Genomic DNA, 15,365 nt, shown 5'->3' on the forward strand with positions numbered 1-15,365 from the left:
GTAAAAAGCACTTTGGACTTCTTCAATTTACACACACACTGACCTATAAATTCTCAAGTGTGAAAAGAATTCAATGAGAAATATCAATGTAAATCTCAAGCATTTATAAAGGCTCATAATAGGGTAGAAAATAAAGGTGAAGGACACGCTGATGGGAAACCATATCAACTTGTTAAGACCAGGACTAGAATGGGAAACTTAAGTGATTATGTTAGCATAAAAACTAACATATAAACAAATTTTACTCACTTGTCTTTATTAAACTAGATTAAACTTTCAAATCCAGTCTTTTGTGTTTTTATGTGCTTACTATTCTTAGGACTATTTTCTAGCTGCTTTTTTATGATGAAAGACGAGACCGCTAAGAAAAAAATACTGGTAAAAGAAAAAAAATACTTTTTTGACATTTTATTTTTCCTCTATATTTAAAATACTGTAACAAAAATTGTAGTCTCTATTATGATAAGCTAATAGCTCCAGTGATAAAGCACATAAAATCTTTTACATAGATCTGTGTTTGTAGGTATGTACATACAAACAGAAATAAAATCAGAGTAACTATAAGGAAGCCCTCTGGAGAAGAATAACCAATTAACTCCAGTTTTTCTATAATACTCCCGATTATCCTAAAATCTCTCGTAACAAAAAACAGGAGATTGATGTATGGCAGAAAGCAACACAATACTGTAAAGCAATCATCCTTCAATTAAAAATAAATAAGTTTTAAAAAAAATAGGAGAATCTGTCTAGACGTCTCTTAATAAATATCTGAAACTCTCCTCATATGTAAACTAGTTAGTGTTATATTTATATTGTCACGCTGTAAAATCTATCCCCACTTTGGGGACTATTTCTTCACTCTTTCTTTTCGTGAACTCTGCTCTGTGTTTCTACGGTATGAAAGGAACCCATTTGCCATGAATGATGTTTATTTAAAATAAAACCTTTCTAGAGAATCATCCTGGATAATCTAAGGATACAAAGTGAATATAAAAGGAATGGCTTCTACTCTGAAAACAGGGCTGGGTTTGATCAGTGAATTCGTATTCTCAAGACCCTCTTGATGGGCCTGCAGCTGCACCCATTTATTTGCTGGCTTTTTCACAGATGTAGACAGAGAAAGCGCCATGGTTTTTGTCTTTTTGTTGTTGGATTTATTTTCTTTAACATAAAAAAGTGACAACTTTTTTAAGTTCTTCGTTTCACTGTAGAAACTTGTGAACATCGGACATCCTTGGTGGTATATACATCATTGAAGTGTTAAACTATGACTTTTAAAAATCTTAGATCTCAAAGTTGGCAGAAACTATACTTAAATAACAGAAGGTGATCATTTGCATTTCAAAATTTATCTATCTTGCTTTTCCCCTCAATTAGACCAAAACATGTTGATTCACAGGTTTCTCTGTGTGTGTTTTCTTTTTTAAACTTATTTATAGAGCAGAATAATGGCCCCCCTGCTAGTTTGGCATTTGCTCAAGTTTCTGTCGAATCTGTTACTGGAAAATTTTCTCAAAATATAAAGGCACATCATCCGCAAGATAAAAAGATACACTGCTGATATTATAGAGTACAGGGCAGGTGGACAATGTTTTTAGGACAAATGTGTGATAAGGGTTCCCAGGAGGGAGGAGTGGTGAGGGAGAGGCTGTGTGCTGTTTAAACAGGAGTGAGTCGTTCTCATCACAATCTTCTGATCTCTTTACTTTCTAACCAAACGTCAGCAGCTTAACGTGCTTCAGGGTTACTCGGACAGTAATACTAAGGTCAGAGCTGGGAAACAGGAGGGAAAGGGGGACATGGGAGAAGTACTTCAACCCTTAGTACTACAAGGGGTAGATCAAAAGATAACTTAGTCCTCTATGTCCCCGTGTGTTCACTGATTCGTGACTTTAACCATTGAAACGTTAGCTTCTTATCACTGCTTTCACCCCTCTGAGAAGAGGAGCAAAGTCTACTTGTATTTTTATCAGCAGCACTGCTATTCAGTTTTGAAAGAAACGGTAAATCACAAATTTTTGCTCCTTATGAATGCAATTCCCCTTCATTACAAGCAATGGGCAGGAGTACACAAACTTAACTTTGAGTTCTGCAACTCTAGGTTTCAAATCATCTAAACTAGAACACCAGCGTTACTTTTCAATTAAGGCCATTACTGATCTGAGTTTTATCCTATTGGTAAAACAAATTAATAGGTCCAAGGAATGAAGAGACTCGTCACATTGTTCAATATATGCCACAATACTATAACATTTTGTAACTCAAAAAGCTTTAAAGTGCAATTCTTTTATGTAAATAATTAAAACAAAGCCCTTCTTCAGACGACAGCTTTTTTCAAATGTTAGTGAAGGACAACCTAGATGATGACAGCAAAAATCCATTAATGGTAGACTGCCACCTGCTGGTAAACTTTGGGAATTGTGATTTTTGGGAAAAGGCTTAAAAATTAGAACTTGGAAACTGATCTGTATTAAATTCAGTACACAAAACTGTATTCAGCCAAATACAGAGCCGAAAGTATGTACCTGCTGATGAACGTCATATGGTTTTGTTCCACATATATTAGAATTCTCAGGGGGTCAACATGCTATGGATGTTAAGCATGTCTGTGCTTTGAAGAAAAATAATCTGCTAGAAAGCCAAAGTACAACCCTACAGATAGTTTTCAACAAGAAAGTGAGAAGAAAAATAGGAAGAAAAGAGTCAGTTATAAACATTAAACTACTCCACAAACATCTGGTTTTGATGTGAGGTTTATACTACACTTAAGGATTTAACAGGTTTTACTGAAAAAAAAAAAAACACTCCCAGATTTAATGTTGACCCTAAATCCGTGAATCTGAGCAAACTCCAGGAGATAATGAAGGACAGAGAAGCCTGGCATGCTGCAGTCCATGGGGTCACAAACAGTCAGACACAACTTAGCTACTGAACAATAAAACCTTGAAATTCATTATATTAACATATATACTTATATACATTGGTACCTAAAATACTATTTAATATCAAATTAGAAAGGGGGAAAGTCTGTCAAAAATAAACCAGATAACCATAATAAAGTGATTTCTATGAAATTTTTTTTGTTATCCCATTAACTATATCATACTAATAAGATCAAAAGTCAGCATAATACTATCTATTTGTGAGAAACAAAAAAATGTAGGCATGCTCTATTGCCCTTAGGAAGAAACAAAATTAAACAATCCTAATTCGGGGGACGAAAGAGAAAAGAAAAGAGTCTAACAGTAAGAAGACAATCTAAATCATTGTTTTCAGGAAATAGTTTGAGGATATCTGCTTGGCATATTGAAACACTTTTCTATTTCCCAATAAAGAAATAATTCTTAGCAATGAAAATTATAACTAAAAACAATATAGCTCTTTCAATCCTAATTATAATCATTTCCCATTATGCAGGGAAACAATGTTAGCATCAACAAAACGCTGGTTTGCTAGTAAGCATTAAGTATCATATTAATCAACAACTAAGCAGATCATGTCAGTACAATCAGCTTGAACCTCCTTTGAAAGCCAGAGCAGTGATGAGTAAAGCAACTTAGGCCACTCAAAGGGGATGAAAGTGAAAGTGAAAGTCGTTCAGTTGTGTTCGACTCTTTGCATCCCCATGGACTACACAGTCCTTGGAATTCTCCAGGCCAGAATACTGGAGTGGGGAGCCTTTCCCTTCTCCAGAGGATCTTCATAATCCAGGAATCGAACCCAGGTCTCCCCCACTGCAGGCAGATTCTTTACCAGCTGAGCCACAAGAGAAGCCCAAAAATACTGGTGTGGGTAGCCTATCCCTTCCCCAGCAGATCTTCCCAACCCAGGAATGAAACTGGGGTCTCCTGCACTGCAGGCGGATTCTTTACCAACTGAGCTATGAGGGAAGCCCATACTAGGCAAAAGGTGAACAAACTTCAGATTCAAACACAGCCCCATCTGCACTGATGACAGAGAAAGAAGCTCAAACCCAATTCACATGCTTAAGAGACCTGTAATTATCAGCAAAGGACCTAAGACCCCCAGAAATAAGTTCTTAATTTTAGAAAACAAAGATAATACAGTAAGAGAAATCTGTTAGGTCAGATATTTGGCTATTTCAAAACAAGAAGAATATGCTTCCTAAAATGTCTCAAATATGGAAAGAATTCCTTAAAATCTGTTCTAAAATGTCAGGATGGCTCATCACTGAAGTCACAAGATTGTATTTTTTTTTTTTTAATTTCAAATTTTATCCATTTTTAGCCTTAGGGATTTTATTGTTTTAGTCATGTACTTCTCACATCATAACAATGATCCATTTGAAGAGGTTCAGGAGGACTTCCCTGGTGGTCCAGTGGTTAAGAATCTGCCTTGCAATGCAGGAGACAGAGGTTCAACCCCTGGTAGGGGAACTAAGATTCCATAGGCCATGGAAAAAGCTAAGCCTGCCTGCAACAACTAAGACCCAATACAGTCAAATAAATAATTTTCTTTTTAAAGAGATTCAGGATACGTAAAGGTCTTTTTAAACACTAAGAAGTTAAGACATTTCTACAAATTCATTGCCAGTTCTAAAAGAAGTATAAACCCATTTAAGAGCATACACTGACAAATATACATATACACATATGCTATGGACCATATAATGATTTTATCCCCCAAATAATCTTTTTTAAAGGGTTAAAGAGATAACCAGATCCAATATAGTGTCAATGGCTAGTGAAAATACAACTTTTTGATAAAGAAATGAGAGCTGCTGAACTACTTTTGCAAGTGAGACATTTAGGAGATGGCTCTAACCTGGGGCACAGTACATTCTCTCTATGGCATCGCTGTCACAGGAATCTTCAACCTCACTCCACCTGCTAAAATACGTTAGCTGAATGTGTCCTAAAAACAAAACGACAGGAGAAATCAAAACATTTTTCTCTTCCATTTTCTGCAGAAGTGAACTGTAATTACTCCTTTTGTAGCTAAAAACAGTATCATTAAGAATAATGGCATCATTAAGTACTAGAAGCTATTACTGGGGGTGAATTTGCTGCACTGATAATGAAGCTCTAGACAGGAAATGAAGATACTAATTACAAGATAAAACGCCTACTCAGTTAATTGGAAGCAACAGCGAATAAAAAGAAATGCATTTGCAAAAGTTCCTGACCTCTATCATTCAATAAGATGTTGTTTGGGTTCAAATCGCGGCACACAATCCCCTCTCTATGTAAAGCATCAAGGGCTACCACCATTTCAGCTGCCCATCTTTGAATGCAGCCCTCCGGGATGTAAAACCTGGAGTTGAGTGCTAATTTTTTATCAAGGTCCTCAAAAATCTGATGTATTTCCTTGTCTCCTTCTTGTGCTAGCCCACTCTCTCCCTTAGGCTCTGAGTCTCTCTGAAATATAGCGGGTTCCTCTTTAGCCAAATCATCGGTTTGATCTGTAAACAGCAAGACTTCTTCAGTTTTTAAAGTGTCTGTATTTGCATTATATTCATTAGCACCTGAGAGTGGGTCAGAAATGTGGAATAAGCTTTCTTCTGTGTTGTTTGCACTTCCTGGTGACTCAACCACGCTAAGTCCTTGGAACTTAGACTCTGAACTGTGTAACAAAGACATGTCTCCCATATCACTGTGATCAACAGCCGGTAAAAATAACATCCCAACATCCCCCTGTATGTAGTGTTTCTCTGTTATACCATGGGCTTTAGGCCCACAGGGATCACTCAGTTCCTCTGTGCCTTTCTCTTCATGTGCTTGGCACTGTTCAGTACTAAGCCTGAGGCATAAAACATCAGGGGTTTCCAACAGTTTACTTTCTATTATGCCTATATTAGTCTGTGTGAACTTAGTAGGTCCCATTGCCATGCCATCTTTCATTGGCTCCGGTTCACCAGGTAGATTTACAAGAAGATCAGGCCTTCCTTCATCAGTACCACTGACATCATCAAAAGCAGCATCTTTAAAAGAAATAACGGGGACTGAGTCATCTGAGCCCCTGCTAATAGTGTCCTGAGCTACACTTTCTACCTTGCTTTCACGAGTACTAACACTCCTGGGAGTGCTCTCTCCATCCGACAGAGTGAAGAACGGTTTCAAAGGTTCTGACTTTAGACTATACAATTTTTCTCCAAAATCAAGTCCTACGAGTTCACTAGTGCTGTCCTTACTATCTATCCTAAAGAATTCCATGGGGATGTTTTTAGATCTACTGAGGGAATCTGATGTTCTTGGAGAACTAGCTGCTTCAAGGCCATCATCTCCAGGGAAGAACTTCAGCTGTCTGCTGGGGCTGTCGCTGTCAGTAGCAAGCTGTCCTGGGAAGTTTTCTATAGCTTTGGTATCAACATCATTCCTTTCAGTCTTCATGAAAGGTTCCTCACTCAAAGACCCTGGATCAATCTTCTCTTGCCCGTACTCATTGCATAATGTTAAATAACTAGTAGTACATTCTTCTTCGGAACTTGAGCCAGAGTCTGGCCATTTGGGAGAGCTGTCTTGCCCACCGTCATCTTGGTTGCTATCATCTTGAGAGCTTGGAGTAAGACTAGTCTTCAAAGGCAGAACTTGGAGAGTGGCTCCACCATCACTTCCTCTGGATTCAAAGCTGGTGCTGTCCTGGGAACTACAAGTCGGCTGTTGCAGGTGAACTTTAGCAACTGAAGACTTTTTCATTTCTTCAATGTCAAAGCTTTCTTCAGGACTTCTGTTGAGAAACTTACTGATATATGACCAGAGTTTGCCACCTGTGAACAAGTACAACCAAAAAAAAAAAAAAATTTAAGAACCCCAAATTAATGATTATATATTGAAGCCACTAGAAAAACAAAAAAGTATTCTAATAATCAAAAACAAGTCAATGAAACCCATTACTGTCAAGTATGCTGTAAGAAGCATTTTAATAAAAATGCCTTCTTGAAGAACAGTCAAGCGTGGATTTGGGATTCATGACAACAAAGAGTTTAAACAGAATTTTTGCAATGAAAAAAGAAACTAAATAAAATAAAATATTTTATTACTGGTGAGTACAGTTTCAAGCATATCACCTAATATTAATTATTTTGAAAAATATCAACCGATTTCTTCCTTTGAAGAGCAACTGGTTATAGCAAACACTAATATGAAATTTCACAGCTAAAATTCTACTTAAAGTTAAATATAATTTACTCTAGAAATATCCATGTTCTGCTCTGTTAATAATTTTTTCAAGCATGGCCACCGAAGCTCTACTGACAAGAAAACAGCATTACAAAAAAGAAAGAATAGTTAAGTCTGATCCGTAAATCTTAAAAGCAGTAATTCTGGGAACATACTTTGTGAAGATAAAACTACTGCTTCCAAAAATAGGAAATAATGCACTAAAAATGAAACCCTATATACTAATAAGGTTAAGGCAGTTTTTTCAGCACATTTTTAAATGTCATTATTAAATATCATGTAACAACTAAATAATCATTGACAGTCAATTATATGTGTAAAAAGTCAACAGAAGCATCCAAAAACTCTTTCTCTCCTTGGCATTTCATTTCATTTAAAGGAACTCAGTAAATAACATAAATATCCAACATGGTGCCCAGCAGAGAGTAAATGCTATAAAGGGTAGTTGTCATAATATTAATCCTAGGATACTCAGACATCTTCTGCCAATAATCTAGTTTACAGTCTTGCCCCATTTTTATAATTCAGAACATCGTGGTTTTTAACTTTTTCCTGTGGCTTTTTCTTAGGTAACGTTCTGTCATCACTAGATTATACTCCAGAGTCTCATTTCCTCATATTCAAACTAGTTTAAGGATTCATATATGGCTTTGAAATTCACTCACTCACACACAAAATAAGCTATGCATCGACTCTATCTTTTTTGATTTCTTTGACAACAACGATGACATTCCTCTTATCACAAATACCTTCACTGGCACACTAGTAATAACACCTGCCGTGGCACTCTCCTCGTGGTCCAGTGGTTACGAGTCCACCTGCCAATGCAAGGGACGTGTCTTTGACTCCTGGTCTGGGGAGATCCCACATGGCACAGAGCAACTAAGCCCATGAGTCGCAACTACTGAGTCCCTGTGCTGCAACCACAGAAGCCTGAGGGCCCAGAGCCCGTGCTCCGCAACAAGAGAAGCCCCTGCAATGAGAAGGCTGCGCACCACAATGAATGAATGCGTGCACCCCTCATTCGCCAAAACTAGAGACAGCTCAGGGGCAGCAACGGAGACACAGTGCAACCAAATAAATAAACAAGCAATGCCTGCCCTGAAGCTGGGATTCTTGTGTGAAATCCAAAAATAATGTTGTACATTGTTTTCAGTGCTCTTAGATGATAACTACTCTAAGAACAGGACCAAGTCTCTTTAATCTTTATATATCTACTGCCTATACAGTGTGCAGGAAATGACAGGCATCACTCAATGCTTGTTAACTCAAATGGTTACTCATTCGTGATGGGATACGCCACCACAAAGTGGACACTATCTGTAGCTGTAACGTTCCAGTAATCAGCAAGGAACAGTACCTAATAAAGTTCTAAGAAAAGCTGCATTTCTTTTTAGGCTAATTGGGCTTCCCAAGTAGCTAGGCAGTGTTAAAAAAAAAAAAAAAAAGCCTCCACCTGCAATGCAGAAGACTCAGGTTTGATCCCTGGGTCAGGAAGATCTCCTGGAGAAGGAAATGGCAACCTACTCCAGTATTCTTGCCTGCAGAATCCCATGGACAGAGGAGCCTGGGGTCCCAGACAAAGTCCATGGCATCGCAAAGAGTCGGACACGACTGAACGACTCTCTCTCACACACACACACACACACACACACACACACACACACACACACACACACACACACACACAACTGGATGAGCTGCTCAAATGTAAAAGCGAATGTGCTTAACTTCTTTATTTTTGCTCCCCAGATCACTTCCTCTCTCTGACTTCAGAGCTACTGAGGCACAAAAGCTTTGGACCAAACTTGGACTATTTTCTCTCCCTTGTTCTTCCTACATCTGACAAGTTTCAAAGTCCTATAAGATCTACACATGCTTCCCACAGTCCTCCTCTTCTTTTAATTCCTCCGATCACTATGTGTTTCCTCGAATAATGTTACAGCTACAACTAGACCCCTACTGTCAGTCCTTCTTGAGGCTCCCTGCCATACTAATTGCTACCCAAGTAATCTTTTCACTTTAGCACAGATCTTATCATGTCATTTCTCCAAGAACCTAAATCCCCCTGCTGCCCACCTCCTGAATGATGTACATCCTCAGTCATTTCAGTTGCGTCTGACTTTTTGTGACCCCCCTGGACTGTAGCCCGCCAGGCTCCTCTGTCCTTGGTATTCTCCAGGCAAGAATACTGGAGTGGGTTGCCATTTCCTCCTCCAGGGGATCTTCCTGACCCAGGTGTCGAACCCTCATCTCCTGCAGTGGCAGGTGGATTCTTTACCACTGTGCCACCTGGGAAGCCCCACTGAATGATGTACCAACCCCATATGGGCATTTAAACTCCTACTAATGCAGTATCAATCCATGATTTGGTTCTCTCCCTCAAATCACTATGGCATTTTACCCAAACAGAATTTCTCCACATATAACCCATGCTGGGTTTTTGCTCAAATGAAAGCTGAGTGCCAAAGAATTGATGCTTTTGAACTGTGGTGTTGGAGAAGACTCTTGAGAGTCCCTTAGACTATAAGGAGATCCAACCAGTCCATCATCAAGGAAATCAGTCCCGAATATTCACTGGAAGGACTGATGCTAAAGCTGAAACTCCAATACTTTGGCCACCTGATGCGAAGTACTGATTCATTTGAAAAGACCCTGATGCTGGGAAAGATTGAAGGTGGGAGGAGAAGGGGACAACAGAGGATGAGATGGTTGGATGGCATCACTGACTCAATGGATATCAGTTTGAGTAAACTCCGGGAGTTGGTGATGGAGAGGGAGGACGGGTGTGCTGCAGTCCATGGGGTTGCAAAGAGTCAGACATGACTGAGCGACTGAACTGAACTGAACTGATACTTATACCACTTAGAATTTTCTTCCCAGTTAGTTTCCCCAATATCTACTTGTCAAAATCCTATCCATTCTTAAAGGTCTTTCAGAATTTGTTTTCTTTTATCAATTTTTTTATATGTCCTCACTGGATACAATTCCTAACTTCTCAGAATCCTCTGATCACTTCATCCCTCTTATTACATAAAGGTAATAACATCCTATTTCCTACTAATATTACTTTTATGCTTTCATCAGCTCCTTTACCAGACTGCAGGGCCTTCATAACTACAAAGAAAGGATTCTGTGTACTAATTAAAATAATAGGAATTAAAAATATTTACTAAATAGAGTTTTAAAACAATGATATTTTTACAAATTTTTGAAAATCTTTCAAGGAAAACATGCACACTAAAAATGTCATTTTTTTGGTCATGTTTTCTTCTTATTCTAAAACAGACACATATAATAGTTTTACTGAGAAAAAAAATTTAAATACAGAAAAGGACAAGGAGAACAGCAAAAAATTCAGAATACATAATTCACCTGCAAACATTTTTTTTCAGACTTTTCATAACTGACATCTTATCATAAACATTTTCTAATTTCATGAGAATACAAACTTGAATGGCTACAGAGCATATCCATGAGATAGACAGATAAGGTGTTTAAATGTTCCTCTACTGTTGAACATTTGCTTCCATTCTTTTACTATTAGAATTTAAATAATGTATATTCATAGTTTAACTTACAAATACTTAACACCTCTGACTATTTCATCAGGACAGAATACCAGAAATGAAAGTCGTAGGTCAGGAAGTAATAAATATATTTAATGTTCCTGATAAGCAGTCATTAAACTGCTTTACAGAAAGGCTATACCAGAATCCACTCCTATTGCAACATGTACCAGAGCCATCTTCATAGCATCTTACCTATATTGAACATTAGCAAGTTTACCAATTTGGTTAATCAACTATAGCATCTTATTTAATTTCCATTCTTTTCATTATTAGATAAAATTTTAATATAATTGTTGGCATTTTCTTTATGAAATTTGTTACTAACCTAAATGAGTACCCTAACACAAAATACAAAAACTGCATTTTCAAGAGAGAAAAAAACTGTTTCAGCTCATCTCCATTCTATTTGGGGGCCCCAGTTAGATTTAATGCTCAATATAGAGCTACAGAAACAAAAATTTGGTCCTATGACATACTTTTTTTCAATTACAAAATCATGAAAACTACATAACTTACAGAAAACATATTATTCCACGAAGTTCTTGTCCACAGAAGCTGAATGGGTTTTACTTTCTACAGGGTTAAGATCAGGCCTAATACACAAGCTTACACAAACATCAACATTATTATTGTAACACTAATGACATTAACCTAGAAAATTATATTACTACTAAATCGCAAATAAAAATAGAAAATATCTAAAATATTTATAATTTTTAATACCCTAAGAATATAAATGACACTTTTTTAAGCCCTGTTGAAGCATATAAAATTATAGATATTAGCTATATTAAGCTACAAAAATAGCAATCCATAAAGTTTAATAAAAATTTTCTCTCATTAAGATTTTCATCTATTGGTTTTCTACAAGATTGCAAAGAAAATCTGTTCAATTTACTTGATCAGAATAGAAATTGTTTTAATACATATGATAAAATATTTCTGAACAAATGATCAAAAATCTTTTGACCCAGCAATTCTACTTCACAAAATTTTTTCCATAAATAAACAATAATTTATTATTACTTAATTAATTCAATTTTAAATAAATATTTATATACATAGGTTATCTAATTCAACTCTAATAAATTATTGGTTATTTAAATAATTTATTCTAATCAATAATCAATCATTTATTAGAATAAACTATTATTTAAATAACTCTCAAAACAAAAATGTACAAAGATATATAGGGACAAGTACTGGAAACAATTTAAACAACAATTGACAGAGGACTACTTAAATCAATTATAGTAATTCAGCACAACCAAATAAATACCCTGTATCTATTCAAAAATAAATAAACAACAATACTGCAAACATGTACTAGGCACTATTTTAAGTATTTTACTTATTCTTAATCCTTACATCAACCCTATGTAATCATTACAGTTAATTACATAACTATTACATAATTCTTATTATCCCTATTTTACACATAAGGAAACAGAGGCATACAAAGGCTAAATAATTTGTGCAAAGATCACCACTAGTAAATTATGAGCCAACCTTCAAGCTAATGCAGTCTGCCTCTAAGATCCTTGCTTTCAATCACTATACTATACTGCCTCTCTGAATATAGACACCTATATGAGGCACTGACAAGGAAAGATGATCAAAGTACACCATTAGGATGGAAAAAGCAAGCTATAGAACAATATGTGAAATCCATTTGTTTTTAAAAATCAGAAAGATGAAGAGCGAGTTCAGTTCAGTTCAGTCATTTCCGACTCTTTTCGACCCTGTGGACTACAGCATGCCAGGCCTCCCTGTCCATCACCAACTCCCAGAGTTTACTCAAACTCATGTCCATTGAGTCGGTGATGCCATCCAACCATCTCATCCTCTGTCATCCCCTTCTCCTCCCGCCTTCAATCTTTCCCAGCATCAGGGTCTTTTCAAATGAGTCAGTTCTTCGCATCAGGTGGCTAAAGTACTAGAGTTTCAGCTTTAGCATCAGTTCTTCCAATGAATATTCAGGACTGATTTCCTTGACGATGGACTGGTTGGATCTCCTTGCAGTCCAAGGGACTCTCAAGAGTCTTCTCCAACACCACAGTTCAAAAGCATCAATTCTTTGGTGCTCAGCTTTCTTTATAGTCCAACTCTCACATCCATACATGACTACTGGAAAAACCATAGCCTTGACTAGATGGACCTTTGCTGGCAAAGTAATGTCTCTGCTTTTTAATATGCTATCTAGGTTGGTCATAACTTTCCTTCTAAGGAGTAAGCATCTTTTAATTTCATGGCTGCAGTCACCATCTGCAGTGATTTTTGGAGTCCCCCAAAAATAAAGTCTATTACTGTTTCCACTGTTTCCCCATCTATTTGCCATGAAGTGATGAGGCGGAATCCATGATCTTAGTTTCCGGAATGTTGAATTTTAAGCTAACTTTTTCACTCTCATCTTTTACTTTCATCAAGAGGCTCTTTAGTTCTTATTCACTTTCTGCCATAAGGGTGGTGTCATCTGCATATCTGAAGTTATTGATATTTCTCCTGGCTATCTTGATTCCAGCTTGTGCTCCACCAGCCCAGCATTTCTCATGATGCATATAAGTTAAATAAGCACAGTGACAATATACAGCCTTGCCATACTCCTTTCCCGATTTGGAACCACTCTGTTGTTCCATGTCCAGTTCTAACTGTCGCTTCCTGACCTGCATACAGATTTCTCAAGAGGCAGGTCAGGTGGTGTGGTATTCCCATCTCTTAAAGAATTTTCCAGTTTGCGGTGATCCACACAGTCAAAGGCTTTGACAGAGTCAATAAAGCAGAGATAGATGTTTTTCTGGAACTCTCTTGCTTTTTTGATGATCCAATGGATATTGGGAATTTGATCTCTGGTTCCTCTGCCTTTTCTAAAATCAGCTTGAACATCTGAAGAACTATGGACAGAGGTTTGTGACATTGTACAGGAGACAAGGATCAAGACCATCCCCATGGAAAAGAAATGCAAAAAAGCAAAATGGCTGTCTGAGGAGGCCTTACGAATAGCTGTGAAAAGAAGAGAAGTGAAAAGCAAGGGAGAAAATGCAAGATATACTCACTTGAATGCAGAGTTTCAAAGAACAGCAAGGAGAGATAAGAAAGCCTTCCTCAGTGATCAGTGCAAAGAAATACAGGAAAACAGTAGAATGGGCAAGACTAGAGATCTCTTCAAGAAAATTAGAGATACCAAGGGAATATTTCATGCAAAGACGGGCAAAATAAAGGACAGAAATGGCATGGACCTAACAGAAGCAGAAGATATTAAGAAGAGGTGGCAAGAATACACAGAAGAACTATACAAAAAAGATCTTCACAGCCCAGATAATCACGGTGGTGTGATCACCCACCTAGAGCCAGACATCCTGGAATATGAAGTCAAGTGGGCCTTAGGAAGCACCACTACGAACAAAGCTAGTGGAAGTGATGGAATTCCAGTTGCGCTATTTCAAATCCTAAAAGATGATGCTGTGAAAGGGCTGCACTCAATATGCCAGCAAATTTGGAAAACTTAGCAGTGGCCACAGGACTGGAAAAGGTCAGTTTTCATTCCAATCCCAAAGAAAGGGAATGCCAAAGAATGCTCAAACTATCGCAAAAAATTGCACTCATCTCACACGCTAGCAAAGTAATGCTCAGAATTCTCCAAGCCAGGCTTCAACAGTACATGAACCGTGAACTTCCAGATATTCAAGCTGGATTTAGAAAAGGCAAGAAGAGGGCGTAGTGTATGTTTATATACAAAGGAAGTTTCTGAAAATATTCCCCCTATTTCTTGGGCATCAAAGTGAATAAGGAATAATTTTCATTTCTATTTTATAGACTTCCATCTAGCGTGAATTTCTTTCAATATTCGTTTTATAATATTTTTTAGAAACTAGCTAGTAAGAATCATTTCATCCCTTGGGTCCTCAGGCATCTTTGAGGAGAAGCTCTTTCCTCTCCCCCACCTAATTGGTATGCTCATGCTCAGATGCTTTTCCAATCACTTTCTTGTAATCTAATCATTCATCTTTTCTTACTCAGTATTGAACAATTATACACTGAGCTCCTTCTGTGTACTAAGCATTCCTGTAAGTGCGGGTATCTGTATACACAATGAATCATAATCCCTAACCTTAGGAACCTGAAGTTTTTAACGATATGCATAGCCTTGACTGAATATATTTGTTTCTCCCACCTTTTCTTCTTCAAACAGAACTAAAATAAGAGATCCATTCATAGGAACAATACCTGTTTTAACCCTCTCTCCTAAAATCCTGTCTGCCATTTCCAACTGCCTACTCAACGCCACCTAGAAATTTAATTTAACAAGCAACTCAAACTCAAAAGGGGCTTCCCAGTTAGCTCCAATGGTAAAGGATCTGCCTTCAATGCAGGAGACCTGGGTTCAATCCCTGGGTTGGGAAGATCTCCTGGAGAAGGAAATGGCAACCCACTCCACTATCCTTGCCAGAGAATTCCATGGACAGAGGAGCCTGGTGGGCTACAGTCCAAGGGTTGCCAAGAGTCAGACAGACTGAGCGACTAACACGTTCACTTTCAAACTCTAATGTCCAACGCTGAATCTCCAGTTTTTCTCTCTAAATCGACTCTTCCCAGAGCTTTCTTCATCTTAGTAGATGGAAACTGTTCTTTCAGTTATTTGAGCCCCAAACCATGG

General features: G+C 37.5%; 1 protein-coding gene across 4 annotated transcripts in view; it reads right to left on the reverse strand.

Annotated features, from left to right (window-relative positions):
* RPS6KC1 (ribosomal protein S6 kinase C1) overlaps positions 1–15,365 on the reverse strand; it is a 195,606-nt gene that overhangs the window by 26,473 nt on the left and 153,768 nt on the right. For 3 of the 4 annotated variants that reach the window (XM_061160965.1, XM_061160964.1, XM_061160966.1), the window contains 2 exons: positions 5,147–6,727; positions 4,786–4,875 (listed from right to left, as the gene is read on the reverse strand). In XM_061160965.1, the coding sequence (XP_061016948.1) occupies positions 4,786–4,875; positions 5,147–6,727 (1,671 nt within the window). The remainder of the gene's footprint in view (positions 1–4,785; positions 4,876–5,146; positions 6,728–15,365) is intronic. The other variant, XM_061160968.1, reaches the window with a different exon arrangement.

The sequence above is a fragment of the Dama dama genome, chromosome 14, assembly GCF_033118175.1.
Source record: "Dama dama isolate Ldn47 chromosome 14, ASM3311817v1, whole genome shotgun sequence".
Taxonomy (NCBI): domain Eukaryota; kingdom Metazoa; phylum Chordata; class Mammalia; order Artiodactyla; family Cervidae; genus Dama; species Dama dama.